The sequence below is a fragment of the Aptenodytes patagonicus genome, chromosome 15 (assembly GCF_965638725.1).
Source record: "Aptenodytes patagonicus chromosome 15, bAptPat1.pri.cur, whole genome shotgun sequence".
NCBI classification, from domain to species: domain Eukaryota; kingdom Metazoa; phylum Chordata; class Aves; order Sphenisciformes; family Spheniscidae; genus Aptenodytes; species Aptenodytes patagonicus.
The window spans coordinates 9799488-9826710 of record NC_134963.1 but is presented as its reverse complement, the minus strand read 5'-3'; the positions used below and the strand labels follow the sequence as shown (position 1 = coordinate 9826710).

At 43.0% G+C, this 27223-nt stretch overlaps 2 protein-coding genes across 5 annotated transcripts in view; both read left to right on the top strand.

The window, feature by feature from the left end:
* Nucleotides 1-5002, top strand: part of TTC28 (tetratricopeptide repeat domain 28) — a 183341-nt gene extending 178339 nt beyond the window's left edge. For all 3 annotated transcript variants that reach the window (XM_076352751.1, XM_076352750.1, XM_076352752.1), the window contains 2 exons: nucleotides 105-212; nucleotides 745-5002. In XM_076352751.1, coding sequence (XP_076208866.1) covers nucleotides 105-212; nucleotides 745-2369 — 1733 coding nt within the window. In that variant the 3' untranslated portion in view covers nucleotides 2370-5002. The remainder of the gene's footprint in view (nucleotides 1-104; nucleotides 213-744) is intronic.
* Nucleotides 5003-12668: 7666 nt separating this feature from the next.
* Nucleotides 12669-27223, top strand: part of PITPNB (phosphatidylinositol transfer protein beta) — a 35746-nt gene continuing 21191 nt past the window's right edge. For both annotated transcript variants that reach the window (XM_076352542.1, XM_076352544.1), the window contains exons 1-7: nucleotides 12669-12748; nucleotides 15621-15651; nucleotides 16556-16701; nucleotides 17942-18033; nucleotides 18631-18638; nucleotides 19880-19954; nucleotides 21148-21231. In XM_076352542.1, coding sequence (XP_076208657.1) covers nucleotides 12729-12748; nucleotides 15621-15651; nucleotides 16556-16701; nucleotides 17942-18033; nucleotides 18631-18638; nucleotides 19880-19954; nucleotides 21148-21231 — 456 coding nt within the window. In that variant the 5' untranslated portion in view covers nucleotides 12669-12728. The remainder of the gene's footprint in view (nucleotides 12749-15620; nucleotides 15652-16555; nucleotides 16702-17941; nucleotides 18034-18630; nucleotides 18639-19879; nucleotides 19955-21147; nucleotides 21232-27223) is intronic.

Below are 27223 nucleotides of genomic sequence, written 5' to 3'. Positions count from 1 at the left end.
CCTCCTATCTTTGTGTTCTATTTGTGTTCTAAATGAGATCACGCTTGTTTAAGACATTGGATCTTTCTATGAGGTGTGATTTTCTGCTCCATATTCTGCTACAGGTTTTGACCTTTGTGAAGTTGGCCAAGAGGAGGTGATTCTGAAAACTGGGAAACAAGCTAATAGGAGGACCATGCACTTTGCTCTACAATCCTTGCTGGCACTTTTTGGTAAAGCTATTTACTACTTTACTACTAAAAACTACTACAGTAGTTTTTGCTCCTATATCATCTGATGTTTTGATCAGAATGGCTTCTGTTGAAATCTCACACTCTTACCTTTTGCAGAGATCATACATACATCATCACACACGTGTCATACAGGCCATACATCATACCACAGGTGCAGCAAATGTTATTTTTATATGGGAAACAAACACTAAGACTTGGCTGAGGCCAAAGCTGGGAACAGAGTTCAGCAACTGGAGAATGTATAACTCACCCGTGTTTTTGAGATATAAAAATCGACAAGTTTCATCTAGGATACCTGGACTGAGGTTCCTGCCTGTGCATTTCCTGGGCTGTGCACGTTTTTTTTTTCTCACCTAAGTAGTAGTTGGGTTTTTTGAAGTAGCATAGAGTCTGAGTACATGTTTTGTAGCATCTCCTCTTAATTCTGATAAGAACGTTACCTGGTTTTGTTTGATTTTACTGTGTTATCTAGGGCCATGTTTGTACTTTTTTTTTTTTTTTTCTTTTTTAGATTCTACAGAGCTGCCTAAGCGCCTTAGCCTGGACAGTTCCTCATCACTAGAGTCACTAGCTTCTGCTCAGTCTATTTCAAACCCTGTACCCCAGTATCAAAACCCTCCATTCTCTCCTACTTGTCCAGACAGCATTGCATCAGATGCCATTTCTGTGTATAGCCTGAGCTCCATTGCTTCTTCCATGAGTTTTGTTTCCAAGCCAGAGAGCATGCCAGATGGCGTGGGACACAGAGGACGCCAGGACTATGAGAGGCCTAAGAACATCTATCCGCATAGGTCTGCAGTACAGAGTCAGTTGTCACCACAAACCAGCACTGTAGCCAGCAAAGATGAGGAAGAGTATGAAGGTTTTTCTATAATCAGCAATGAGCCTTTGGCCAGTTACCAAGAAAACATAAAACCAAGATTTTCCCCTGATCACAAACAGCCCCAAACTGGTCAGACTGGAGGTATTAAAGAGTCTGTCAACTCCAAAGGGAGCATAAGTACCCCAAATTCTCCTGTTAAAATGACTCTTATTCCCAGTCCAAATTCACCTTTCCAAAAAGTTGGGAAACTTGCAAGTTCTGATACTGGGGAATCTGACCAGTCTAGCACTGAGACTGACAGCACTGTCAAATCCCAGGAGGACAGTAATCCAAAGCTTGATCCGCAAGAGTTGGCCCAAAAAATTCTGGAGGAAACTCAGAGTCACCTCATTGCTGTTGAACGTCTTCAGAGAAGCAGCAGCCAAATAAGCAAGAGCAACAATTCAGATGATGGGGCTTCCACCCCAGCAGGTGTGTCTGCATTCAGATCTTCAGAGACCAGTGCATTCAGTCGGCCAATCAGCTCTAGCCAGAAGAATCAGTCTTCACCTCTTGCAATTAAACCAAAGCCTCCAACAAGGAGTTCATCCCTTCAGAAAGTGAGTTCTGGCTATAATAGCCCTACGACGTCGGAGATGTCAAACAAAGAAGGCACAGGCCAATACAGTGGGCAGCCATCTCCAAGTTGTGATTCACATGGGTCCTTAGCTGAACAGCCTCACTTTAAACTCAAGTACCCCAGCTCTCCCTACAGTGCTCATATTTCTAAATCACCCAGAAATATCTCTCCAAGCTCAGGGCATCAGTCTCCTGGTGGCAGCACTCCGTCTCCTGCTCTTTCTTATTCCTCAGCTGGTTCTGCTCGCTCAAGTCCAGCTGATGCCCCAGACATAGACAAATTAAAAATGGCTGCCATTGATGAAAAAGTGCAAGCAATTCACAACTTAAAGATGTTCTGGCAAAGCACTCCCCATCACTCCACTGGGCCAATAAAGATTCTCCGAGGAGCTCCTGGAACAATGACTTCTAAGAAAGATGTCCTCAGCTTGCTCAATTTATCTCCGCGGCACAGCAAAGAAGAAAGCGCAGATAAGCTGGAACTAAAGGACCTGTCTATTGAGCAACACCTTGCTTCTCCACAAAAGAACCCTCCAAATGGACACAGGCGCCCTGAAACTACAAATGCAGTGACATCAACTCATTCTCCACCTTCCAGTAGCACTCCAGGAACCGCACGCCCCTTGAGGCTGCCATCTGGGAACGGTTATAAATTTTTGTCACCAGGAAGATTTTTTCCTTCCTCCAAATGCTGAAATGTCTTGACTACCAGCTGATGACTTACAATCTTGTAAAAGTATTTGCTTCTGCCCACTTGCCTTTATCAATACGGAACCATTATCTAAGAAGCCGTGGTCATACCCACAGTTGGCAATGCACAGGAATGTGACAGATTGGCCCTGTCTGTCACTGTGTAGGAACACGGGCCTTACAGAGATGGGTTTTAGTTTCCCTTATCAGGACCTTGGCCAGACTCACGTGATAACAGGTTCTTTGTAGTGTTCAGTATTTGCAGCAACAGGCCAATGAATCTAGTTGTCTGTTCATAAAATACTAGCTTTTAAGGCACCTACTTGTATTTCTTACCTAACAGGAGGTTTTACAGCTGGCTTTTTATACAGAAATTATACATATCAGGGATTGGAGAGGGAAGTGAGAGGAGGCAGAACTTTCATGTATACCACAAAGAAAGTATGCACAAGTTTCTGCCTGGAGAAGTACAAGCCATTTATTTGATTGCTTTCAAAGGCTGACAGAGGACAAGATAACATACCTCTAGATATCTCTGCCAAGTTAGCCAAACACAAGAAATTGCTGGCAATAAAACTCCATAGCAGCATGATACTGGCAGTTCTCTTGCATCATTTAGAGGCTGGTGAAACAAAGACAAGAGGACAGAGGTGCCCCATTCTAAAACCTGCATCTCAGGTAACTCTTTTCTGGAGGGAAACCTTTCAGGTGATATTTTGCTGGTTGGTCTGCTCAAAAAGAATGTTTGGGGCATAACGAGCAAGGTGAGCCTCAGCTTGAGGTAGTGAGCATGTGTCAGAGAGACAAGTTCTGGTTTTATTGAAAGATCTTTCTGGCACACAGCGTTATGATGGTGAAATTTTCATCTTGGCAAGTATTTGGGCAGCGTAGATGTCTTCTGTCTGCTAATGTGCACAGAAAAGGGTTACAGACATTGAAGCTCAGAACATTATTATTCCACGGTAGGCAGGAATGTGACATCAGTGTATGTGATTTAGAAATCACCTGACCAAATAAATCCTTCACTGATCCTGCTAAATCATTCCACATAGCTCATCACGGACAGGTCTGCAAACCTTTCCCCTGCTGCGGAAGCAAGTTTCTTTTGGAGCAAGTATACCAGTCTAAGCAGACGTCAGTGCAGGTAGAGCATGTACATGAGGCAACAAGCAGAGTGGCTCTATGCAGAACCTCTGCGCCCTCTGATATGTGGAGAACAGAGAACCCAGAGCACCCCAGGGGTGATGAGTAAAGTAAGCTTTCCGAGGCTGGATGGTGTTTAGGTGTTACGGAACAAGTTGGAGATTATTTCTTTTAAGCGGCTATTGAATGCAGTGATGTAATCAGAATCAAAATGGTAATTTACATGCACTGAAAACTGTGGGCATGTGGTAGCATTAACTCAGCCACACTGCACACTTAGATCCAAGCGAAGTATTTCACAGGCCATGTGCTATGAAGTCGGAGCACTGGATCACCAAGGCTTTTGGTTTCTATTCTGCACTCCCAAAATTTGCTGAGTGACTGAAGGCTAATCACTTCACCTCTCCGTGCCTCGTCTTCCCTTTCTATCTAAATGGGGATAGTAATACTTACCTACCTACCTCACAGAGGTGTTGTGAGGCTTAATTAATTAGGCCCTGAGTTTTAGCTGGATCTTAAGTCGACTTCCAGTCTTGAAACTGACTACCTGAGAGGTGAGTGCAGTCAGCTTTGTAAACGTATTAGGGGCACATTGCTGATGCAGATAATTGTTGCACTTATCATGTCTGGATGCTCTTCTTGAAAATATGGATCTGATAATTTGTGATTTTCTTAGGGATCTTGGAGGAAAAGCATGCTAGCAGGACAGAGGATTCAATTCTGATACCAGAATATAAAATTACTTAGGCTCAGCTTACTCATGGTGCATATATCAAATGCTTGCTTTGAGTATATTCTAGAATCCACTGGTTTCAGGAGAATGTTTTCCTTTTTGCCATCGCAAGAAATTAACACAAGCACTAAAGGCAAAGAATATAGGGCTGTGTTGTTACAGTCAGCTAACAAGGGATGGATGATCACAAAAGTTTCAGTGCAGAAAGACAAAAAGAGTAGTTATTCATCTACTCATATTATGCAATGTAGCAAAACGGTTGAGTAAATCTGTTCAACTCATATGATGCAAGTTATTTGTCTGTACATTACATCTTTCTGTGATGGTTTGGTGCTAAATATCATCCTCTCATCATTTGGCAGGAAAAATTAGAATAGTGGGCCAAAATGAGTCAGTACAGCGTCTACCCATCATGTAGACGGTGATATTGCTGATCATGCAATTTGCTGTGGTCACAAGACTGCTGAGAGACTTCATGTGACCTAATCTGTTTCTTACCAGCATAACTGTTTTAAAACGACATCCCAGGAACATCCAGGATGGAAGTGGGCAGCTTTTTGTTTATAGCAACAGCAAATACTCCCTGTAGTGCTGCATAACATGCCAGAAATAAGCCTCTTTACTTGTAGTTTACTTCCATAACTAAAGGATCTTTTAATCTGTAGAAATTATATATTGCCATTTTGGTACAACCCATTTTCATGCTGCCAGTAGGTTTCATACTGGCTTAAAGTTTTCAGAAAGAGCTAAATCGGGACAGGGGGGTGGTGGTTCTGTTGTTTGGGGGTTTTTTTGGGGGTGGGGGGTGGGGTGGGGGCATTAGAAACAGGGAAGGGTTCAGATGTAGAGGAAGTTCAGTATTTGGGAAATTGGTGTTGTATAAATATGGAAGGTGAGTGTCACTAGAACAAGTCCTTTGGGAAGTGTGTTTCCATTGACTTGACACAGGGCACTTCCATTGGCTTAATGAGAGCCATGAAGATGCATGCTTGCTCATGGCTGGGAGACATTTCACACACCTTGTGCCTCACTCCTCCACTCCCTGAATGAGAAACAACCCCTTTGTGAGGAAAAAAGAGTTTTATCAGGTTTGCCCAATATGTGGAGAAATTCAGGAAATGAAAATAACATGTTCTCCGTTTGATATTAGAATTCCTTCTGTGGAGTTTAAATGCATTTGTCGTTGTTGTATTTGTGCATGGTACAAGTGACAACACTGCTTAATACAGTGAGCAATAAGAATTAGGTATTATCCACTTTCACATTAAACCTGCCACATGCAACCATTCCCCAAGGCCATAGAATGTATTTTAGTTTGGTTTTGCCCAGTACATTTTATTCTGTGAGATTACAGATTTTTTTATTGACTGTCTTTAGCTCCAACTAAATGGGAACAGTAAACAATCTCTCTGATCAAAATCCAGTTTAATTTGATTTTGTTGGTTAGCCTGTACTCTGGCCTGGTACTGATTTTTGTTCTTTTTAATCATACCTTACTTAAGGAAAAACCATTGAAGGGGTGCTACTCCCACGTATTATCACTCCAGGCCATATTTCCTTTCATTAGGTCAAACTCATTCTGTGAACATGTCTTTCAAGTTGCAGAATAGATCCAGGTGCACAGAAATATCTGTGAATCTGTTAAGAAACACTGGTCGTTTCAGGCTAGATGGTAATAATGGGTTTGAGCAGTTTCAGGTTCATTGCATTGTCGTGCTGTTAGAAAGGCTGCAAATGTGTGTGGAAAACTTGGCCCCTCGGTTGCAGAACTCCTTCAAAAGAGCGCTGAAGATGGTAACTCAGAGAGGACTGTCAGCAAAGACTCTTCCAAGCAGCAGCCCTTTAGCACTTGCTCTCCTTGTATGCAGTGTTAGCCATGTTTGGCCTATATGAACTTTCTTTGTAAATTAAAACTCTGTTTCCAGACAGCATTAAACTTTTTATATTATGAAATTTACCATGTAAAAAGATTTTCATATTTTTATTGAAATTGCTAAGGCATTTGGCCTTCTTTCTTTGTGATTTCAGTGTCTATTAAAGCATGAGTTCTCTCAGTACTTTAGTCTCTTGGTCTAGGATGATGTTGGGAAAGAATTTGTTAGCACACTGCTCTCTGTCCTGACACCCAGCTGGTTGCTACTCTGTTCCTCTAGCCTGCTTCCGAGAAGCAAAGGTGTCATGCATAAATCTGCATTCTGTGGCAAAGCATGACTAACCTACAGCAGCTGTCCTCAGCCTCCCCTGTGGAAGCGAGAGGTCATTGAGAACTTCCTCCTCTCTTTGTGGCAGAACGTAGTGTTCCTGTTACAAATAATGACTAGAAATTGCTTTTCCTTTTCCTAGCAGGTGGTGGGAGCGTCAATATTTGCTCACTGTCTGTCGTCTTGTAGTCGGCAGCAAAAGGACACGTAGGGTTGGAAGGAGCTTCAAGGATCACCCAGTCCCATCCCTCCACTGTGGAAGAACCAAGCGCTGAAGGTATGATACATTTTCCCCATACCAATGCCAGTTGGAACTTGCTGACTTAAATCTTCCTTCTGCACCCTTGTGCTTAGGGGAAGTGTTGGTAACCAGATGAAACTAAACTGAATTTGACTTTTTTTTTTTGTGGTCTCAGAAGTTTCCATTGATGCCTGTCTCCTAGTTGTGTAAATGCAGCCTCTGGCCATGTTGACAGAACATGCAAACCATATCCTCAGTCATGACACAGCAAGCTCTTACTGGCCTACAGTCTCTACCCTCCAAATCTTTGATCTGCTGAGAATGAGGTGGTCTGAACCATGTAAATCACTGCAGTCCTCCTGGCGTTAACTCTTTTGTAAGGGACCTTTCCTGGCATGCGTCTAAAGTAGCTGGTTCTCTGTATTGAAGGCATGGATGCTGCAGCCCCCCAACAAAGGTTTTATAGGTGGCTGCCTCAGCTTAGTCATGCTCTTGCGATTACCTACAACCTGGTGACACGTCCAGTGTAAATTAGTAGGCAGCTGGTGTGGATGCCTTGGCTTCTCCTGTCATTGTTACTAAGATACTGCCACTGTATCGCAGAGATGCAAGAAAGTCCTGTTCGTTTCAGAGACATGCTTCTGGAACAGCAAGTGTGGGAAGAAGTCAGTTCAGCACTGCAAAAACAAGAGGGGAGTTGTCTTAAAGCCTGACCTTGAACATTTTTGTCTTGAATACTTAATATGCAAATATGTATCAGGTACAGACTGGAGCATTTTGTGAGTGTCGATACACACATTCATACTGTGATTGACGTACACTACCAGTAGCGTACACCTGCATATGCCCTTTCCTCATCATTGTGCCAGATGCAGAGCGTGCCGCGCAGCCCTGCTGATCTCAGCTCCCAGCTGGAAGCAGCCTTTGCTTCTCACCGAGAACAGTCGTGGACTTCCTTGCAAACATTCCAGCTCTAGTTCTGTTGTATTACTTTCCCCCGATGACCTCGCTTTCTCATTATATTTCATGTACTCTCCAAAGAGAAGAACTTACTTTTTTTATCCCTGTCAGAAAGAGTACCAGCCTTCTTCTATTACATGATGACATCATTTGCATGTGGTTTTATTGGTAAATGACTGTGGCTGGTATTTCAGTGGATTCCAAGAAAGCCGTTCCACAGGGAACTGCAGCAATTGCCACTTGCACGAACCAGAAACGTACAGGGGATTGCATTCTCCTTAGCAAGTCTCTCCCATGTCCTCTGAGCTCTTGGAGAGCGACGTTTGTTTTGCAGTGGCTGGCAGCAATCTTTGAGAAGTATCCATCACAAACATCTTTTCTCCTCTTGGATAGTCTTCAGACTTCAGTGCTTTGTGGTTGAGAGAGAGCTGGTGGCAGAGCACATGCATTGCTGCTCCTGCATGTGGCCAGAATATGCAGGTTATTACTCCGAGGTGCAAGGGGAAAAAGGCCAGCTCTCAGGGTTAGGCATGTGGGCACCCACTCTGCACAGGAGCTGGCAGATAAGATGGGAGAACTCCAGTTACTTGGAAATGTCAGAGCTGGGGTATACTGACCTCACCTACACACTGTTTTTGAATCACACGGCAATACCACCTGTGTGCCGAAGTGCACAACTTTGATCTTTTAGCATAAAAGAGAGAGTGTTTAAATATTAAAAAACGTTCTCATTTTCAGTTCATTATATGGAAATGTTTCCTGTGGTTACAAATCCCTCTTCTGTCACAGAAGGAGGAATAGGGGCCTGGGAACTCGAAGGAAGGGAGTAGTTTTGTTTCAGAGAACCAGTGACATCTCCCGCATTGGCAGCACAGCACTGCAGCTTCTGCCTTCTCACCCCACTGGCCGGGTGTCGGGTGCACAGACCTGCCCAGGAACCCAGCTCGTGGTGTGATGGACCGTGGCCCAGTGTGCCTCCAGCAGGTCCCCTTGCAGGGTGCCTGAAACAGTGCTCTCGTGTTTTAATGCCACCATCCCACTTCACGTGCACGCAAACCTATGTTCAGGCAGCAGGACGTCTCAGCAGGCTCAACCTCTGACAAAAGCCAGGAGCCACCGATGTGCAACTACACTGACAATGTTAGTTCCCTACGCAGGGCAAGCCTAGGCTGGAGGACTCCTATGAAGAACAGCTTGCTGGGGAAGCATCCCCTCCATGAGCAGAGACCCTGGTGAAACTGGGCTGGTCTGAAGTGGTTTATCTGTATGCGGGGTCTGGAATCGGCAGGATGCAGCTACTCAGATGATACTGTCGTGTGTGGTATAATCTAGATATAAACAAAGAGAATAAGGGTTTTGGGGAGAGCACACATTGCAGCTGGCTGAGTAAACAAAAGACAAATGTTGTCCATATGGGGAAAGAGCAGCAGCAGGGGACTACACTCAGCCAGGATTTTGAAAAACCAAATAAAGGAAAATACTGAATGCTTGAGAACTTGGGGAAGCAGACACTTAAAGCCCCACCACTGTGCCCTGGCACAGCCCTTTGTAATTTCTTTGCCTCGTAGACTAAGCCAGTGCAGGCATAAGTCTGAGCGGTAGTTTCCATAGCATCCGTCTTTCACATTGCAAGAGACTTGAATGAAAATATGTTTTCATAGGCAGAGCCTACTGAGGATTTTCTCTAAAGCCATTTATCTGTGGGAGGGTCGTTTGGCAACATTTAATTTTCCTATCTGTGAATTTCTGCTCTCCTTTAGTGGAGTTGATGTGTAAATCATCATTAGTTCTAGCTACTGGCAAACAGAACTTGGGGAAGATGGCTTCTCAAGTGAAAGGGAAGGCAAGGGTGAGCCTGGAAGTAGGGTCGGTATTCGCTTCTGGGGAAAAGGATGCAAGTCAGAAACGCGCGAACACGGACATTGCGCTGAGACTGATGCTCAAACAGGAGACCGCAATTAACAAGGTGCAAAAATCTGCTTTAGCCAGTTTTGGACACCAACAATTACCCCACAGAAGAATTAAAAATGCAGTAGTTACCCTTAAATTAAAATTGTGCATTTAAGCTTCCTAAGGGTTGAGAGCTGACACGAATATCCATTTAAAATGACACCTTTCTCTTGTCAGCAATACAGCAGCATTATTCACAATGAAAATCTCTGCAAGTGTAAATTCTGTGGACTGTTCCACAGCCAGACATATTTCCATTTTTTGAGGAGGAATCATTTCCCTTCCGCAGTGCCAAACTGCTAAGTTTCACCCTCCCCTTTGTCAGGTCTTGAAATGTTGTGGGTTTTTTTTTCTTTCCAGTTTACCTAGTTTTACCTTTCAAATAGCTGTAAAGCAAAAGTGGCTAGTCTGGATAGCTATGAAGAAAGACCTGGAAAAAAAATGAAAGCTAATGCTCAGAAACTAGAAGCAAATAAATATATTTAGAATGCATTATTTTAAATCTGTAGTTTTACCTGAAGTATGATGTTTGAGCACCCCGTAAATGGAAATATTGTTACCCAAGCTGCTTTGTTCTTAGGGCATCATTTTGCCACAGCATAAACTTTAATCACTATGGAAACAACGATAAAGCCAAATACAACATACAGAAGCAACTTGGGGAAACTTGGCCTGTGTTGTCCTTTCTACACCCTGTGTTGAAGAGCCGGGTATATCCCAGTGGTTTAGCAGCGGCTTTAAGAGTAAGCAGGGCTGGGTCCTCATTCCAGGGATAAGGTCTCTGCAGACATAGTCCTGGGTTCTCTTAAATTCTGCTGAGCTCCAGCTCTGAACAGCCAAGTTATAACCAGTTTTTACCACTTGCTCCTCATTCCAGGTCTCTAAGCTTCACCATTCATGTGTATTTATAAAAACTTCCAGCTGGTTTATCTTCATCACTCACTGGCACCTGTGTTGTCCTCTCCGTCTCCTTCATTTTCCTGTTTTCGCTCTGGAATTCAATCCTGCATGTCTCCACAGTACCTGAGGGACTCTTACATAAAGATTCGTTGCTACTAGAGAAATCCCTATTTGAACTCACGGAAGCTCTCCGTATTTCCCTTTTTGGATTAAATGCCTAGAGTAAAGGTTTAGTTAGCTTGCTTCCCCCCCCCCCCCGTTTTTCTCTTGCCCCCACTCTGCTGTTTGATTTGATAAAAAGGGAGCTGGGAGATTTGATGCTTTTTCACCCTATAGTGAAAGTGTGTCCCACCCCTCTGCCCCCAAACCAGGTACCTCAGTGAAACTCATCTCCTGCCTCAGTGTCATAAATTGAGTAGTGTCAGCTGCCCGACTTACAAGGACTTGGCACCAGCACCCCCCCGAGATGCGAAGGCAATTTCTCTTCTCAAGGACTAGTGTTCTAGGTTCTTTTTTCCAACCTTAATGATTCTATGATTCTTTTCAGGCTTGAGGAGCTTCAGTGGGTATTCTACTCTTCGGACTGATTTCGGCCTTCTTTCAATGCCTCTGAGGTCTAAAACTTGTAAGGTCTTTTCATTTTTTTTGTTTTTAATGAAAGCTGATGGTCACCAGCAGGTCTGTGGGACCAGAGGGTGCAGGTGGGTCTGAGCCCCGTAACAGCCGAGTCTTGTTCTTCGTTGTATGTATGTCAGTTCTTCGACTAATTTCTGGTGTCCTTGTCTGTGAATGTGATAAAGGATAAAAGAAATTCTCTCACAAGAGGGCAGCATTGGACACAGTAATCATGGCTCGTTGTGTTACACCCTTTAATGAAACAGTGAAAGTGTCTTTCCCTTTGTGGAGGCACTAGCAATTCTGATTTATTGTGTTTTGTGTGGCAAAACGGGGGCAGCCTAGAGGTAACGTAACAGCAATCCGCGAGAAAAGGATTTTGCCTGAAACACATTGCATAGGGAAATTTCAGCTTCCCCACCCCCAAAAAAAGAGAGATCTGGTGGCGTTATTGGCAGAGGAGGTGCCAGGCACCAAAAGAACAATAGCGCTGGCGGTGTGAACGTAGACAGTGGTGCCGTCAGGTCAGCCACGGTGTTAAAAATGGAGGAGATGCACACGCTGCTCCGTGTGCGAACAGGGCGTACAGCGTGGTGGGTACGGTACACCTCACCGCCGTCACACCTTGCTGTCGTCACACCTCACCGCCGTCACACCTCGCTGTCGTCACACCTCACCACCATCGGGTCTCCCCGTCTCCCAGTGTTTCTGCTGGGGGAAAAAAGAAACGAGTGAACGCTTCGCGTTCTCGTTTCCCATGCGCCGGGCTGCTTTGCTAGGAGTAACTTCACGTGAACAGCAGTTTCCTTCGGTTACGATTCTACTTGGATAAAATGACGCTTCACTGCAAGGAATTTGGAAAACGAGTGTTTTTTAGCACCGGGAGCCATTTCTGAGCGTTCGCCGGGGCTGCGTGTGACGGCTTTCTCTCGCTGCTGCGAAACGCCAAGTTTATTAAGCGTGACCAAACCGGGACCTCGGCGACGAGCTTCGTTTCTTTCTGGGGCCGCTGAGCGTTCCCGGCGGCGCGGCATCTCGTCAAGCCGCTCCAGCCCGCGCACCGGCGGCCCGGCAGCGCGCAGCCGGCACGGCCCCGCTCCTCGCCTTCGCCAGGGCGGGCGCTCGCGGGGGCGCCCGGCAGGCACGGCGGGTGCCGCGGTCCCGCTCCTCCGAGCGCCGCCGACCCGGTCGGGGCGCCCCTGCCGCGGCGGGGCTGCGCGGGGGAGGCCGGCAGCAGCCCGCTCGGACGGGGGCGGGAGCGTTGCCCGCCCCGTTTCGCCGAGGGACCCGCCCGGCCCCGGCCGCGCCGCAGCGCCTGCGGGCGCCGACGGGCGAGGGCGGTCCCGGGACGGAGCGGGGCTGGCGGCGCGCCCTGATTGGCTGCCTACGGGTGAGGTGGGGCGCTCGCGGGAGCTGCGCGCCCTCGGATTGGTGGCGGCCGGCGCAGGCGCGCCGCGCAGCGTGCCGGGGTGCGCTCGGGTCAGGAGCGGGCGCGGGGCCGCACGGCGCGGCGGGATTGGGCGCGCCGGCCCGTGGGGGCGGGGCCTCCCCGGAAGCGCGCGGTGCAGCATGGGCAGGCGGTGCCGGTCGCGCGTGCGCAGTGCGGGCCTGCGAGGGGAAGATGGTGCTGATCAAGGAATTGTGAGTCGGGGATGGTGGCGGCGGCGGCGGTAGTGGTGGTAGTGGTGGCGGCGGCGGCGCGGCTCCGGGGCACGGCCCGCCGCGGCCCGGCACAGCGGGCGCCTCCCGCGCCCCTCCTTGCCGGGCCCGGTCGCCGCCGTGTGGGGCAGGGCCCGCTCCGGCCCGCGCCCCGCTGGGCCTCCCTCGGCTCCGCCGCGCGGGGCGCCGGCAGCGCCCGGCCCGCCGCCTCGGCCGAGCCGCGGGGCCTCGGCCGCTCCCTTCTTGCGGGCGGGCCCCGGCGCGGGGCCTCAAGGGACCGCGGTGTCCGGCGGCCGAGCGGGGGCGGCGGGCGCGCCCCGGGACGCCGCACCCATCCGGGCCGGGACGCTGCCGCCGCCTCGCCGGCGCGGGGCTCACGGAGCGGCTCGGCGGGGGGCCGGGAGCGGTGCCGGCCCGGGGCGCGGGTCTGCCTTGTGCTTCTCTGCCGTTTCCACCACTTGCACGGCCCGTGCCTTCAGCCTTAAGTCGCTGCTTGACACCGGGTGAACATGCCGTCGACTTCACGCTCACCTGCGTGTGTGCTCGCAGTCGAGGTGATCCTGACTGGTAATCCCAGCCGCGGAGCATGTGAGCTCCACTCACACAATGAGTTTCTCAAACCCATTTACTTGGGGCTAATGTTTTACCAAGGCGGCGATGTCGATCTGTCCCTGCGAAGCTGACAGATGTCGCAGTGAGTGCTGTGTCTCACGTGCTTTTGAATCGGGAGCCCGTTCTGCTTAAAAAGGAACTCGGGCGGCAGTGGTGGTGGTCCTGGAGCGGTGTCAGTGTCCTCCATTGCTCTGCAGTTATCTGTTCTGGTGGTGCTGGGAACTCCGTGTTGTGGGGTAGATCTTTCCTGTAAGGTCTTCTGCCAGCAAACCACTAGCTGGTTTGTTCTCCCACCACCACTACCTTTGGCTTTAAATTACCTCGAAGTCTAGTAACGTGTAGCCTCTGCTGTGGTAGTAAAGGTGACCTGTAGGTTTAAAACAATAGATAGTAGCAAACGTGTTTGTTAGGTTCCAAACAGGCTTCCAAGGATACGTCAAAGACTTACCTAAACTTCAGAGAGTAGGTGCAAATGGACAGGACCGAGGTACCGGTGCTGTATCCGGCAGCGAGGCATGCAGAACCAAGTGTCCTGCTCTTCTTGTGTTTTAGTGAGAGCTTGCACCAGTCCTCATAGCTGTCTGTCTTTCTTGCGTTTCCTACAAGATAATGGTGGGCTGTGTACTTATAAATAAGTTCTCACCAGATTTCTTTGCTACTCAGCTCTTTTGAATTATTGCATCGTTTCTCTGTCATCATTCTTAAGTTCAAAAAATCCTGTTCCTTACAACTCTTTTGTTTAATTCCTCACCTTTCCTTGTACCTGTACATTTGCTGTGTTTTCCTGATTATACTCCTATTTTACATACTATCCTTTTAAAGACTAAAGCTGAAGTTGCCCAAAAATCTCCTATACTGCCTTGCAAACCACAAGTGCGTTCTCTCTAGGTATTGAGTCAGTATTTGGTAATGCCAAGACAGGTGTCTTCTGTCTCTGTTGGTCTTGCTAGCCAGCTTTAAAAACAATTTAAGGACTTTTTTTATCAGGTAAAATGTGATATAATAGGGCTCCTTATAGGAATTTTATTTTGACAGCCATTTGGCCATTCTGTGTTTGGATGCAGGCTTTGCTTTCAGCCTGACAGTTGCCACCATTTGAGGCTGATTATGTTTTTCTCAGTTTCTCTCTGAAGGTTTCACAGTTTAAATAAAACTATTTTAGCGAGGCACATAGTAGACTAAAATAGAAAAATCTTTATCCACTAAGGGATAAAGAAGTTGCATGGAAATTGCAAGACTGAATTTGATCCGCAAGGGGGATCGTTTTTGTCTTCTCAAGGCTGCTGCATTTTCTGCCATGCAGGGGAGGTGCAGGGCACTCAAGCTGCTGAAGTCATTTTCGTAGTAGTACCTAAGCAAAAACATATCAAACTCAGTGTTCACAAAGCGCGGACACAGCAGGAGGTAGCAAGAGTTGAATCAGCTAACTAGAACTTTCTTCCTCTCTAGAACAGTGGACAGGCTTAATTTATATTCATGCTTTCAGGAGGATTGTGTTGCATTGAATCTTAATGGTTATAAGGTTTTCAGTAAAGGAGGTAACATCACTTAAAAGCCCTAGGAACAATGCCGTTGTTCTATGATGTTTTGCAACAATAACTATTTGCATCGTTTTTGCCCATTTTATTATATAAGGTGAAACTGAAAAAGACTGTGCAGTGTACTGTTGCTGTGAAAAATCAACTTCTGCATCCCCTGACGTTGCTGTTAACTGTACCGTGTATTGTGTTAGAACTAAACTGTTTGCCTAAAACACACTTGCTTCTGCCACCTAAATGGGATATGAGCTGTGGTTGCTTTTTAAATGATTCATAACTGCTGTGATTGCCAAAATTCATTTGTAGGCTCTGAGGGCCTGCGCAGTTGTCCTCCTTTAAAATTGTACAGACGGGACTGCTTACTGAGTACATGAAAAAAGCTCATGCCTCAAAGTTTAAACAACTTCAGTACAATACATAAAGTTATGGCAGAGCTGGAAGTAGATCCTAGATTTCCTGGCTCTTCTCTGCAGCTTCTAACATTCTTAACCTTTTTTTTTCCTTTTGTAACATATCTGTCACTGAATTTTACCTGGGTTTGTTGCATTATATCCATGCAGCCTTACTGTCACAGAGCAAAAGAAAACTTGAATTAACTCATTTTGACGCTTCCTTCTTGAATGTCTTTGTTACAGTTTATATCTGTTATCTGCAGATGAAGCCTAATTACTAATTTTGTTGAATTTGCTCTTTTCCTCTTTCAGCCGAGTGGTTTTACCTTGCTCAGTGCAAGAGGTATGTCCTCATCCTACCTGCTTTTGTTTTGGGGTGATGGGTGGGAAGATGTTAGTGTCTTATTTGGATCCAGGCTAGTCAGATTTAAACGCTTCCTGTGCTGTGCGCCCAGTCTGTGACAGGTAAGTTACCACGTGTGTAAGGCAGCAGTCAAGCAGAGTTAACCTCTTGCAGATCAGTGGATTTCAAAGGAGGCAAATGCCTGCGGGCAAAGAACCTTTAGTTGTTTCTGAGCCACTCCATGGTTTACAAGCAAGAAAAGAAAGTTGTGCAATTCTGCACTGCAGCAGAGTTTTCCTGCTGATCAAGGCATTGAGTGACTCCAAGCCTTTTCCTAAAGGCGAAGGTAAGAATCATCTTCCAAGATCTGAAGCCAGCAATTTAAATGGCACTGAGACACATTTAAATGAAAGTCGTAATAGGATATCTAAACATACTTCTGAGGGAAAATGTTACGCTTGCTTTCTTCTACAGTTTGCATTTTATGGGTCCTGTGAGGGCAGTATCTGGTTGGTTAAAAGTATGAATTTGGGAGGCTCAGGGCTGGAAATCAGTCATTTCAAAATCTTGTAAACTAAAAATTATATTTCTTTTCTACAATTAAGAACAACATATATACCTTGCTTTTAGGATAAGAAAATTGAAGAATAACGTATTTGGTATGCTATACCAAAGTGTTGCGTTAATGTGAAACAAGCTGAGTATAGACCTGGTGCTTGTGAACTACAGATAAATTTTGCCAGCAGATTGTCATATTTTACTAAATATTTTTTATATGGTGTATTTTACTATCCTGATAATTTTGTTTGTACTACCAAATTTTCACTGGAAACAGCTAAATTTTTTTATGCATTAAAAGTTTTGGTTAACTTTAGTACTGAAATTTTTCTTCTCTTGACTTCAGTATCAAGTTGGGCAACTTTATTCTGTGGCAGAAGCTAGCAAAAATGAAACAGGAGGTGGTGAAGGAATTCAAGTCTTAAAAAACGAGCCTTATGAAAAGGATGGCGAGAAGGGACAATATACTCACAAAATCTATCATTTAAAGAGGTGAGAAAAACATTGATACATATTATGGTCACTTGGTGTTGAGCGAGAAATGTTTAAGAGTGAGGGCAGCCTTCCATTGTTCACTGTTCTGGGTTACTTACTTGTGTCTTTCTACCACTCTTTAATTTGCCGAATTGTGCATGAATGCTCTGGTCAGTGGGAAGACATGTGAAATACAGTGGATTTTAAATATGTGGGATAGAGTAATGGAGAACCATGCAAAATGTCCGATCTGTGAATAGGCAAATGCATCTCTAGGTAGAAATAATTTGAATTCTTAGTATATAGCCAAAATGATGGGTTGGTATCACAGATGCTTTGTAGGAGAGCCCAAAGGACAGGGGTGTTGATATAGAAGGATAGAGAGAAGGAGAATGGTTATTGTATTATAAAGGAAGAATGTTTTTATGTGATCTGGTATTTAAGAAGGAGTTCTTACTGCCTGAATGCTCTTTAAAAACACCGTAGAAGGCATCACACAAGTTCTTGTGGTGTGGTAGGGTAATGTTGTTCTGAGAGAGAATGAGTAAGGTAAAGAATATTTTCAGAAGTTACATGCATTGCAAAGTGGGTAAAGCCAGAGTTATTTGGAAAACTGACCCAAATGGGGTCTGAACCTCTAGGGATTAACAGTCGATGTTACTTCCAGAGGGCTGCAATACCATGAAGGCAGCCATGTTGTTAGAATTTGTAATATGTTGCCAAGTTGTGAGGATTAGTATGCCAAATGTTTATAATTGGGGAAAAAAAAATCTAAAAAGTTGAAGAACTGAATACGTTTGCAGTTGGCTGCAGTTTTCCTCTTCAGGCATGGCTGAAATCGTTGAATGGCCTTCCATCCAGGCTGCAGGCCCAGGTACAGGCTTGCTTACTGATGAACCTGCAGTTTTGCTAGAGAGTTTGGAGGTGAGATCTCTTGGGCAGTGCCTTCCTTCAATAGTTCTCTGCTGTTCTTGAAGAGAAAAGAAAGCACAGCTTTCATAGTGATCACTGTGCTTCCAAAATTATTTTTAGCTCACTCTCAATTATCTTATTATTACCTTCCCCATTTTTTTTCTTAATTAGTTTGTGATCAGTAACATTGTTGGAGTTCCTGCATATTTAACTGTGGATAACTTGTACATCGTAACTTTTAAAGTGCTTAGGTAGAATGTGTCTTTCTTATTAGAGTGGAAGAAATCAATGAGGAATTTCAGCTGGCAAAAATTTTAAAAATGTTGTCAATGCTTGTTTTTCACAGTAAAGTTCCTGGTTTTGTAAGGATGATTGCTCCAGAAGGCTCCCTAGTGTTCCACGAGAAGGCTTGGAACGCGTATCCCTACTGTAGAACAAGTAGGTCTCCCACTGTGTGTTTTGCTGTCAGTGTTCGGTCAAGTGATGGTCTTAAATGGTTTAGGAGAAAAGAGGGTGCCATCAAGTGGAAAATATATTTGAAATTTTATGTTGCATTTGTGAGATCTCCTCTTCTGAAAAGGAGAGCTGCTTCTGAAGAGCAACCTCAACGGACCAGTTTACTGGTTCCAACAGAGTCTTAGTATCCAGTGTCCGTAGGGTAAGACTGAAGAGGTGATTCTCTTAAGGTCTAGAACAGAGCCTGTTTGAAAAGAATTTAATTCTTCATAGTCAGTTAGAATAAGGTGACTGCTTTAATTTAATAGTTTTAATTATGTAAGTTTTAAGACTAGGCTTTATTTCTTTTGTGTTTCTGTTGAACAGTTTGAAGTATCTTATAACGAACTTCTGAGGTTAAGGCTAGCAAGTCAAAGTCTGCTGAACTCTGCTAACTTGATGCACACAAATGCTTAGACTAATTTTAAATTTCTTGTACTGTGAAGCAGTCATTATATGTGAGACTTTTCAGAAACAATTGTATCTAATAGCACTTTGTGTTTCCTTTTCATTTTCATTGCGTGTGTTTCCAATGACCAGTTGTGACCGTGAGTATTTGAATTACTATCAGTCCTATGTTGGGTTTTTTGAAATATATTTTATCTGTTACTACTGCTACAATTGACTCTGACTCTAGCAAGCTAGCTCCAACCTTTTATATATGCCTTGCCAGGGTTCCTGGCATAGAGCTCCTTGTTACTTTGTCTGTACTTGGCTATAATTAGAAAGAACTGTAATTTGTCGGAGAAATGCTTTCATTTTTTAAATCTTCTTTTACACCTTTACTTACCATTACAGCTGCATAATGTCTGTCCTGGTAAGATAAATGCTAAAAAAGAAAAAAAAAAAAAGCCAAATCAGAGGTTTCTACACTCTTAAATGCAGGAAGAGCAATGAAATAAAATCAGTCCCTAACTGTCTGAAATCCCATTTTGGTAAAGTGAAATCCTGCCTCAGTTAAAATGGGTTAACTGAGGATCGAAATGGATCATCGTAGCTGGTGGTTTGGGGGTTTTTGTTTTTTAAGATGTGATCATTAAGATTTTATTTCCCCATGTATATATTTTGGTGACCTGTTTAAGGAAGCTTATAAGTTTAATGTTAAATTGCTTTATCTGCTCACTTGCAAACTTGATTTAGGTTGTTACTAGTTGGATGCAACATAAGGAGTAACAAATGAGTTTGTAAACTGTTTAGCTTGACTCATTGTGATACGCGTACACGCTGGTGTATGCTTTCTTACTTCTGAAATTAGAAGTGTTCTGTGCTAGTCTTTAGACATACAATTTAGTGGTAGCTGGACCTTTATGATCATAATTGTGCTGTACAGGAACATCCAATGTTTACTGGCTATTACCCCTGCCTCTCAGAACAGTCTCATTTATTAAAAATTTCAAGCAAATGTATTTTAGTTGTTTTGTCTTAACTGCAGTATTAATAATGTGAAAATTACTTGAACATAGAGGTAAAGAATTTCAGGGTTGAGGAAGAAGGATGGTAAGTGACAGTATTATTTCTATTTGTACACACAAAGTTAGAGTTGGATTTCTCAAACATGACTGGGTTTAATTTAGTACTTACTGCTGTAGCTGATACTTAAGATTTAGATACTAGTTATCTCATGGTACCTACTTCTGCGTGTAGGTAAGAGGGCTGTTTCTTTTATAATTTAAATAGAATGTGTTGCTAGTCAAGGCTTAGTAGTGACTTATATGTAAATACCATTTATCTAAAATTTTAAGCAGAGAGGTGTAATCAGACTCATGCTTTTTGATTTTAATTCTTACAGAATGAATACATGAAAGATGACTTCTTCATAAAAATTGAGACCTGGCATAAACCAGATTTGGGGACATCAGAGAACGTGAGTTGGGGTTTGAATACCAAGCATTAGCAACATTTTCAACCCGTAGTCATCCAGATAAAGTATTCTATACCTGGTAATGGTGGATAATTACTGCATAAAGTGAAAGCCCTGCCAGTGATTAATGTAAAACAAGAAAAGCATTATTCAAATCCTTCTAAGGTGGTCAAGCTGTCTCACCTCACGAGATGCAAGAACAAGAAAAGGTTTCCATTTTTTATGTTGAGGTCAATGCAGATGCTTGATTCTCACCCAAATATTTAAACAGGTTTTCAGTAAGTTCTTTTTAATTTCCTGTTCTTTTACCTTAGGCATGTTAGTGCTACTTAGGCTGACAAGTTTGTTTGAAAACAGGTTTCACAAGGCTATTGGAGTTTATCTGTGTACAGTTCTGTAGAGTTATGTATTGAAGCTGCTTCTGTAAATTTTCCAGGCTGGCAATACTCTTGTTTTCCTCCCTAGATAGTTGATTCAGTTCACAGGTCTCTTTCAGGAGATTTTTTTTTTTATCTATGGTGACAAACATATTTATAAACCATCCACAAAGGAATAGCTGTCAGTATATTTTCACTGTTGGATGAACTGTAGGTAGCACTGGATGTGCTACAGAGAAGGAGAGTATTTCTTGGACAGCTCTGCTTGCTCTAATTGTAAGTTTAGGTATGCCTAACAGACTACAGGTGTGAAGCTGACTACATCTTGAGACCTTTATATACCTTCATACCACACACACTTCATCTGGTCCATATTAAAGGCAGCCCTATGATTTAGGGAATCTACTAGATTTAGTCAGGTTATTGAAACCTGCCATATTTGCACTTTGGAATTTGTGCAGCTTCTTTCTAGATCAAAAAGCTCATGCAGATTACTGAATGGGTAATGTTTCTAATTAGAACTTGATTTCATTAGCGCTAATAAGTGTGACAGAAGAATACAGCTTAATCTTAAATTCAAGTTTCCTGAATGCACAAGAAGTGAAGGTGCTGTGCTGGTTTAAAATTGGTTAGTGAATGAATTAAACTGTAACTGTTGAGATGATTCTCTTCTAGAAAGACAGAGGAAGAAAGGATAGGTTTTGAGAACACTGCGTTTATGAAGTCCAGAAAAAATCCATGGCACGCGTATGTACTGCATAAGGTGCACCACTGTGTAAGGTGACAGCATGGAAATCATTCCTTTTTCTCTTTTTGCAGGTGCACAATTTAGATCCAAACACATGGAAGAGTGTTGAAGTTGTCCATATTGACATTGCAGATAGAACTCAAGTAGAACCAGGAGTAAGTAAATGCTCTGCTATTGGGATATGGATGTAGCGTGCAGCTAATTTCATTGATGCTTTGTGTTGATTGTGAATGAATTAAAATGGTATTGATTTTACCCAACAGATAAATGAAAATTGTCTTGAATAGAATCATGCATTCCAAAGTTCCACACTTAGTAAATGCATTTACAACTTCAGAATTCGACTTCTAGTTGCACAACTAAGACATGAAGGGCAACAGACTTCTGGCACAGGTGTAGTTTTTACTTTTAATTGTGGATAAAGTAATTGATTGGATCAAGCAAGCATTTGTGTGCTCATTTTGGTGTGTGAGACCAAGTGCAAGTATCTATCCCAGCTGTCCTGCATGACAGAGCACAGTGTCTCCACCAAGCTACTCCTGTGCTTCTGCTGCTACTTCTTGGTTACAAATTCTTTACATTAAATTCTGTCCCTCCACACATCTGTCACTCTGGGGTTATGGCAATCTCAAGAGGATCAATCAGGTTTTGCCATTGAAATCTAGACCTGGGGGGTTTTTTGTTTTTAATCTTTGTTCATCAGAGTAGTTCTCAAGACATGAACTGCTCATCTCTTCTGAAAGTTGTGATATTACTTTTTCAGTTTTGTCTTCGGTGATTGCTTTGGCAAGTGTAAATGTCCTGGATACACCCAGAAGTCTATCCATAGGAGTCTGTGGTCTTTTCCCTGAGAACTTGAAGCTTAATATCTTGATATAAGAAGCAAACATTTAGAAGGACAGATTTTATTAGTAAGAGCGCATGGTCACTCGGTGAATTTGTACGCAGAGCATAGGTATAAATTTGGAAGGAACGTGTTTACCAGGATTGTGTGGAGTCTGTGTTAGCTTGCTTACATGTGATGGAAGTAGGCGGCTAGATGAAGAAGTGAGTGTGGCAAAGTTTAGTGCTGGGCATGCACACTTTCAACTTGCCTTTTCAATAGCACTTTGCACAGAAAAGACAGTGGTACCCCAAACGTGATTGTATCAAATTCTACTGAAATAAATACATGAAGGGATTTCTAGTTAAGCTTTATCTGCTGTGTTGAGATTTTGCTGACAGGACAACATTTAATATTTGTAATAGTTCCTGTTCTTTTCCCATCTATTGTCAACTTTTTGTTAACCAGCTCATAGTCATATGTTTGGGTTGGAAGGGACCTTCAAAGATCATCTAGTCCACCCTCCCTGCAATGAGCAGGGATGTCTTTCCCTAGATCAGGTTGCTCAAAGCCCCATCCATCCCTTACAGGGATGGGGCACCCACAGCTTCTCTGGGCAACCTGTTCCAGTGTCTCACCACCCTCGTAAAAAATTTCTTCCTTATATCCGATCTAAATCTACCCTCTCTCAGTTTAAAACTGTTGCCTCTTGTCCTGTCATTACAGGCCTTGGTAAAAAGCCATTCTCTGTCTTTCTTATAAGCCTCCTTTATATATTGAAAGGCTGCAGTGAGGTATCCCTGGGGCCTTCACGTTCCAGGCTGAACAACCCCAACTCAGCCTTTCTGCACAGCAGAGGTGTTCCAACCTTCAGATCATTTTCATGGCCCTCCTCTGGACCCTGTCTAACAGGTCCATGTCTGTCTTGTGCTGGGGACCCCAGAGTGGAACGCAGTACTCTAGGTGGGGTCTCAGCAGAGCTGAGTAGAGGAAGAGAATCACCTCCCTCGACCTGCTGGCCATGCTTCTTTTTGATGCAGTCCAGGATGCGATTGGCTTTCTGGGCTGCGAGCGCACGTTGCCGGCTCATGTCCAATTTTTCATAGTGTGTATGATTGATCTGCATAAGAAGGTAGGACATGTTTATTTTAGGTGCTGGTTTATGCAACTTTAGAGGGCAGCTTCACCGTACTTAATTATGTGCTTGTCTTACTTCCTTGTTATTACTGCTGTTGCTTTCTACACATCTTTATCTACTGGGGTGGTTGTCTGGTTTCTTCAGTTGTAACAGCTGGACTCTTCTATGTGTAATCATTTATTTTTGGATAGTAGGAAAATGGTATGCACTAATATTGACACTTAACCAATTTGTGTTTACACAATAAATTTGATTGTCTCTGTTTTGTGCAAGGAGACATTCTTTATACTAATTAATTGTTATTTTCTGAAAATAAATACTTGGATATCCTGCATTGTGGGGAGAGGACTCCTTTGCAGGAAAGTAGAGGAAGGAAGGCAAAGGCTGTGGTGTGTGAAGGGGAAAGGTTTCTGCTTCATAAATTTCTGTCTGATTACCAACATAGGTGTATAACCTGCACTGTTGCTTAATTGATGTTTAACAGATGATCTGTGGATTTACATGTGTGAAAATACATTGTTTGGAGAACCTCCCTGTAAACCAAATTAAATGTGTCTTGCCTATTTTAATGCAGCGAGGAATCATTTTGCTGCCCCTTGTTCTTTCAGACATTCCATATGACCTTAGAGCTGAACTGGCAGGTAATTGTATGTTGTGCATTCCCTATTCCATGCCTGGAATTGTGGCAGACAACTACAGTGCTGTCATCTGTCAGAGTGCTTGCTTGATCACAGTATGTGTAAACAAAGGGTTGTGCTTATTACTGTGTGTTGAACTTAAGTATTTATTCTGTTTGAAGTACTCTTAGCGAACATCGCTGCTTATGCTGTATGCCCTCTTGCACTATTAGATGACATGGCCTGCCTTTGATATTGCCAGTTTCCTTTGTACTGAAGACTGACAGATGGTGGTACGCTAAAAGAAGTTATTTTTGGCTCAGGACAAAGATCCATCTAACCCAGTATCCTGTTAGTGGCCAGTAGCAGATACTTGTGGAAGGATAAGAAACTTGGGGAAGTATAGAATACTGGAAGCTGGGAGATGCATATCTCTGAAAGATCAATCTTTAAATAAAGGACTTCCAGAGCCAGTGGTTATATCTAGCTAATTGTGTTTATTAGCCACTTATTTGCCCATGAACACATCTAATCCATTTTTGAACCCATTTATACTTTTGACCTTTATGGTATCATGAATTCTGTAGAGTGTTAGACGGTATGGAGAAAAAACACTTCTTTTTTGCCTGGCTGATAATTTAATTAATTGGGGGTGGTGGCGGTGTTTCCTATTTATATTTTCTGCACAATTTATCTTACAGATTTTGATCATATCTTCTTTTTCTTCCCCCTCCTCCTCTTTAGCATATCTTTCCAAGCTGAGGGTCCTTATCTTTAAGTCCATCTTCATGTGGAAGCCATTTCGTATGTGGAAGTCCTTGGAACTATTTTCAGTACATTATTGTCTTTTTTTTTTCTTTTTTCTTTTGTGTATTTGACCTGCAGAGTATCAAAACTATGAGTGCAGAGTGGTTTAATCCAGAGTCTTAAGTCTCTTCTGATGTTTCTACATTCTCTTTCTTTTTTTAGTAACTTCTAACACCATTTACTTTTTAAGCAAATATTTTGAGCAAATATTTTCAAATTCAAACTCACGGTATAGCCCATCGTTGTGCAGGAATACCTGGGACTAATTTTCACCATGTGATTCAAATTTTCATTTCCATTTCATCTCCCAGAAATTCAGTTTTGCAAAGTCCTGACTTCATTAAACAAAGACTGACTTTGTATTCAAACTTTTATGCAAACTTTGATAACTCTGAGTTATCTGTAGGCTGACACCCTTTCCACTCCACTTGTTTGCCCCCTTTCCTAGACAGTTGAGGATTAGTTAGCAGAAATTCTCTGGGACCCACAATTGCAGTCTCTTCTGTTATGAAAATTTGCAGTTTCTGGCCTTTGTTTTCTCTCTCTTTACTGCTTGTGACTCCATGAGAAAGATTTTCCATTTATGCTAATGTCTTTATGAAGTTTAGATAATGGAACTTCAGGAATATTTTTTTTTTTTGGAAGTTCAGCTACGTCATAGTAACAAAATTGCCCTCATCTACATGCTTACTTTATGCCTTCAGAGAAGGCTGCTGGTTTTGGAAAGTAAATGTCCCCTATGAAAGCATTAGCTGTTTTCCATGTATTCTATTTGTCCAGAGGTTCTTCTCCGACAGTTTTTTCATCTTTGTTCAGTGATATTAGAGCAGTCACTAGTTCACTCTGTTGGGTAGTTTCTGACATCATGTGCATTGTATGGCCTTTTTTTTTTTTTTTAATGTTTCAATGCTGCTTGTTTGGGAATTATCATTCTAAGTGGCTGGGTGGGTTTTTTGATGTGCTAATAATTTAGGGAAAAGGAATAGTCAGTGTTGCTGAAGGAAAGTTTTATTTGTACATTTATTTTCTCAGTCATAGTTTTGCCTGGAAAAGCAACGCAAATGTACTATCTTGGATAACAGTATGACTGAAAGAATGGAACTACGTTTATAAGATCCAGCAATTTTGATAAAAGTTTTCATATATTCAAGATTTACCCTTGTGTTCAGTGAATGAACCTTGTCCAACCCATTGTAGTGTGGCAGTTACTTTAGTTTCAGAACTACAATCAGCATAAATATAAAAATAGTAAATTTCTTTAAGATACTAATGGCATGCATATGCTAACTCATGCTTGTTTAAGTATGTATAGAAATAATTTGGCCGACATCTGTGGCTTTCTTTAGATATAAATTTAACCCTGCCCTCTCTTAATCATCTCCAGCATACAATCTATGTAGCTTTATATGATTTGTATATAAAAATCACTTCCCAGGAGAGTAGAGCTTTTTAAAGAGTAAGCAGAAGTGAACACTCAATTAACATCACAAGACGATACATTTTTGGAAACAATTTGTAAGAAAGTAGAGTGGAGTGCAAACAAAGAAATTGAAATCAGGTTTATAGCTATTTTTGTACAATGAAGAAATTAAAACTCTTGTTCTAGGTCGTAGTGGAATCTTCATTATATTACTTGAAACAAAGCTCTAAAAATACAATTTTATACAGATCAGTCAAATTAGTTAATGCATGCATTAAGTATTAGAGATACAGGATTTCTATGTGCTGTGTAGTAAGTACTATACCTTGTTCTACAGTTTGAAGAAATATAATGGAATACAGGAAATGCTCTTCTTTTGTAGTCTGTAAAAGAGTGTTAAAAGATTCTTGAGTGAAAGAGCTGTTTTTCTGATAGGTGGATCTCTCCCATTTTGGACTTAATTTATTGTGATAGGCATCTAAAAAGTCCATATTATTAGTCCAGAAGCTTAGTATCATCATGCATTTTATTGCTAACGGTCTTGGGACATCTTATCTAGGTCATAAAGTTGACTCTTGTGTATTAGCAAAAGGATCAGAATATACCTCTTAGTTTCTTTTAAAAAATCAAGAACATTTCTTCTTGAAGAAGCATGAGAAAGCCCTATTGACTTAAACTGGGTTTTTGTTGGACTTCAGTTCTGCAGGGCTCTTTCATTTTGGTGTCCAGGTGAGGCAGGTGTCCAGGTGAGGTGCATGTATGGACCACTACTGGTGCTCAGCTGGTGGATGATAACTAGATGACTTTGGATCATGTGGTCATATCTTTCTTCAGCAGTTGTTTCTCAAGTCTTGTGAAGCTCCACTGTCAAACTGCCTTAGGTGTTCACAGTCTGGCCTACAAAATCACTGTGTATTGAAGAATGCTACAACAGCTGTGGGTATGGAGTGGTCAGTCTTTTTATTATAGCTGCTGCTGAGGAAAGCCCAGTGACTTACAATACTTGAGAGATCAGGGGATTGTGGATCCTGTAATGTCCCTGACTTGTTTAAAAATACATTAGTGATCAGGATTCAGGCATCCAAAATGACAGTGTCTGGTGCTCAGAGCACACCCTGAAAGTGACCCTATGGATGTGTCCCTGGTCACCAGGGCTCTTTGAGGTGCCAGTATCCAGAGATACGTGGAAAACGGACTGACTGCTACAGACCTGACTTTTTGCCCCAGAGTGTGTTTTCCGCTTTGCCTTGGATGTTTGTGTTATCGAAAAAGGCTTGTCTGAATTACTGAGTTTGAGTAGATGAACGGTTCGACCTCCACCAGTACTTCTTTAGAATAAAGA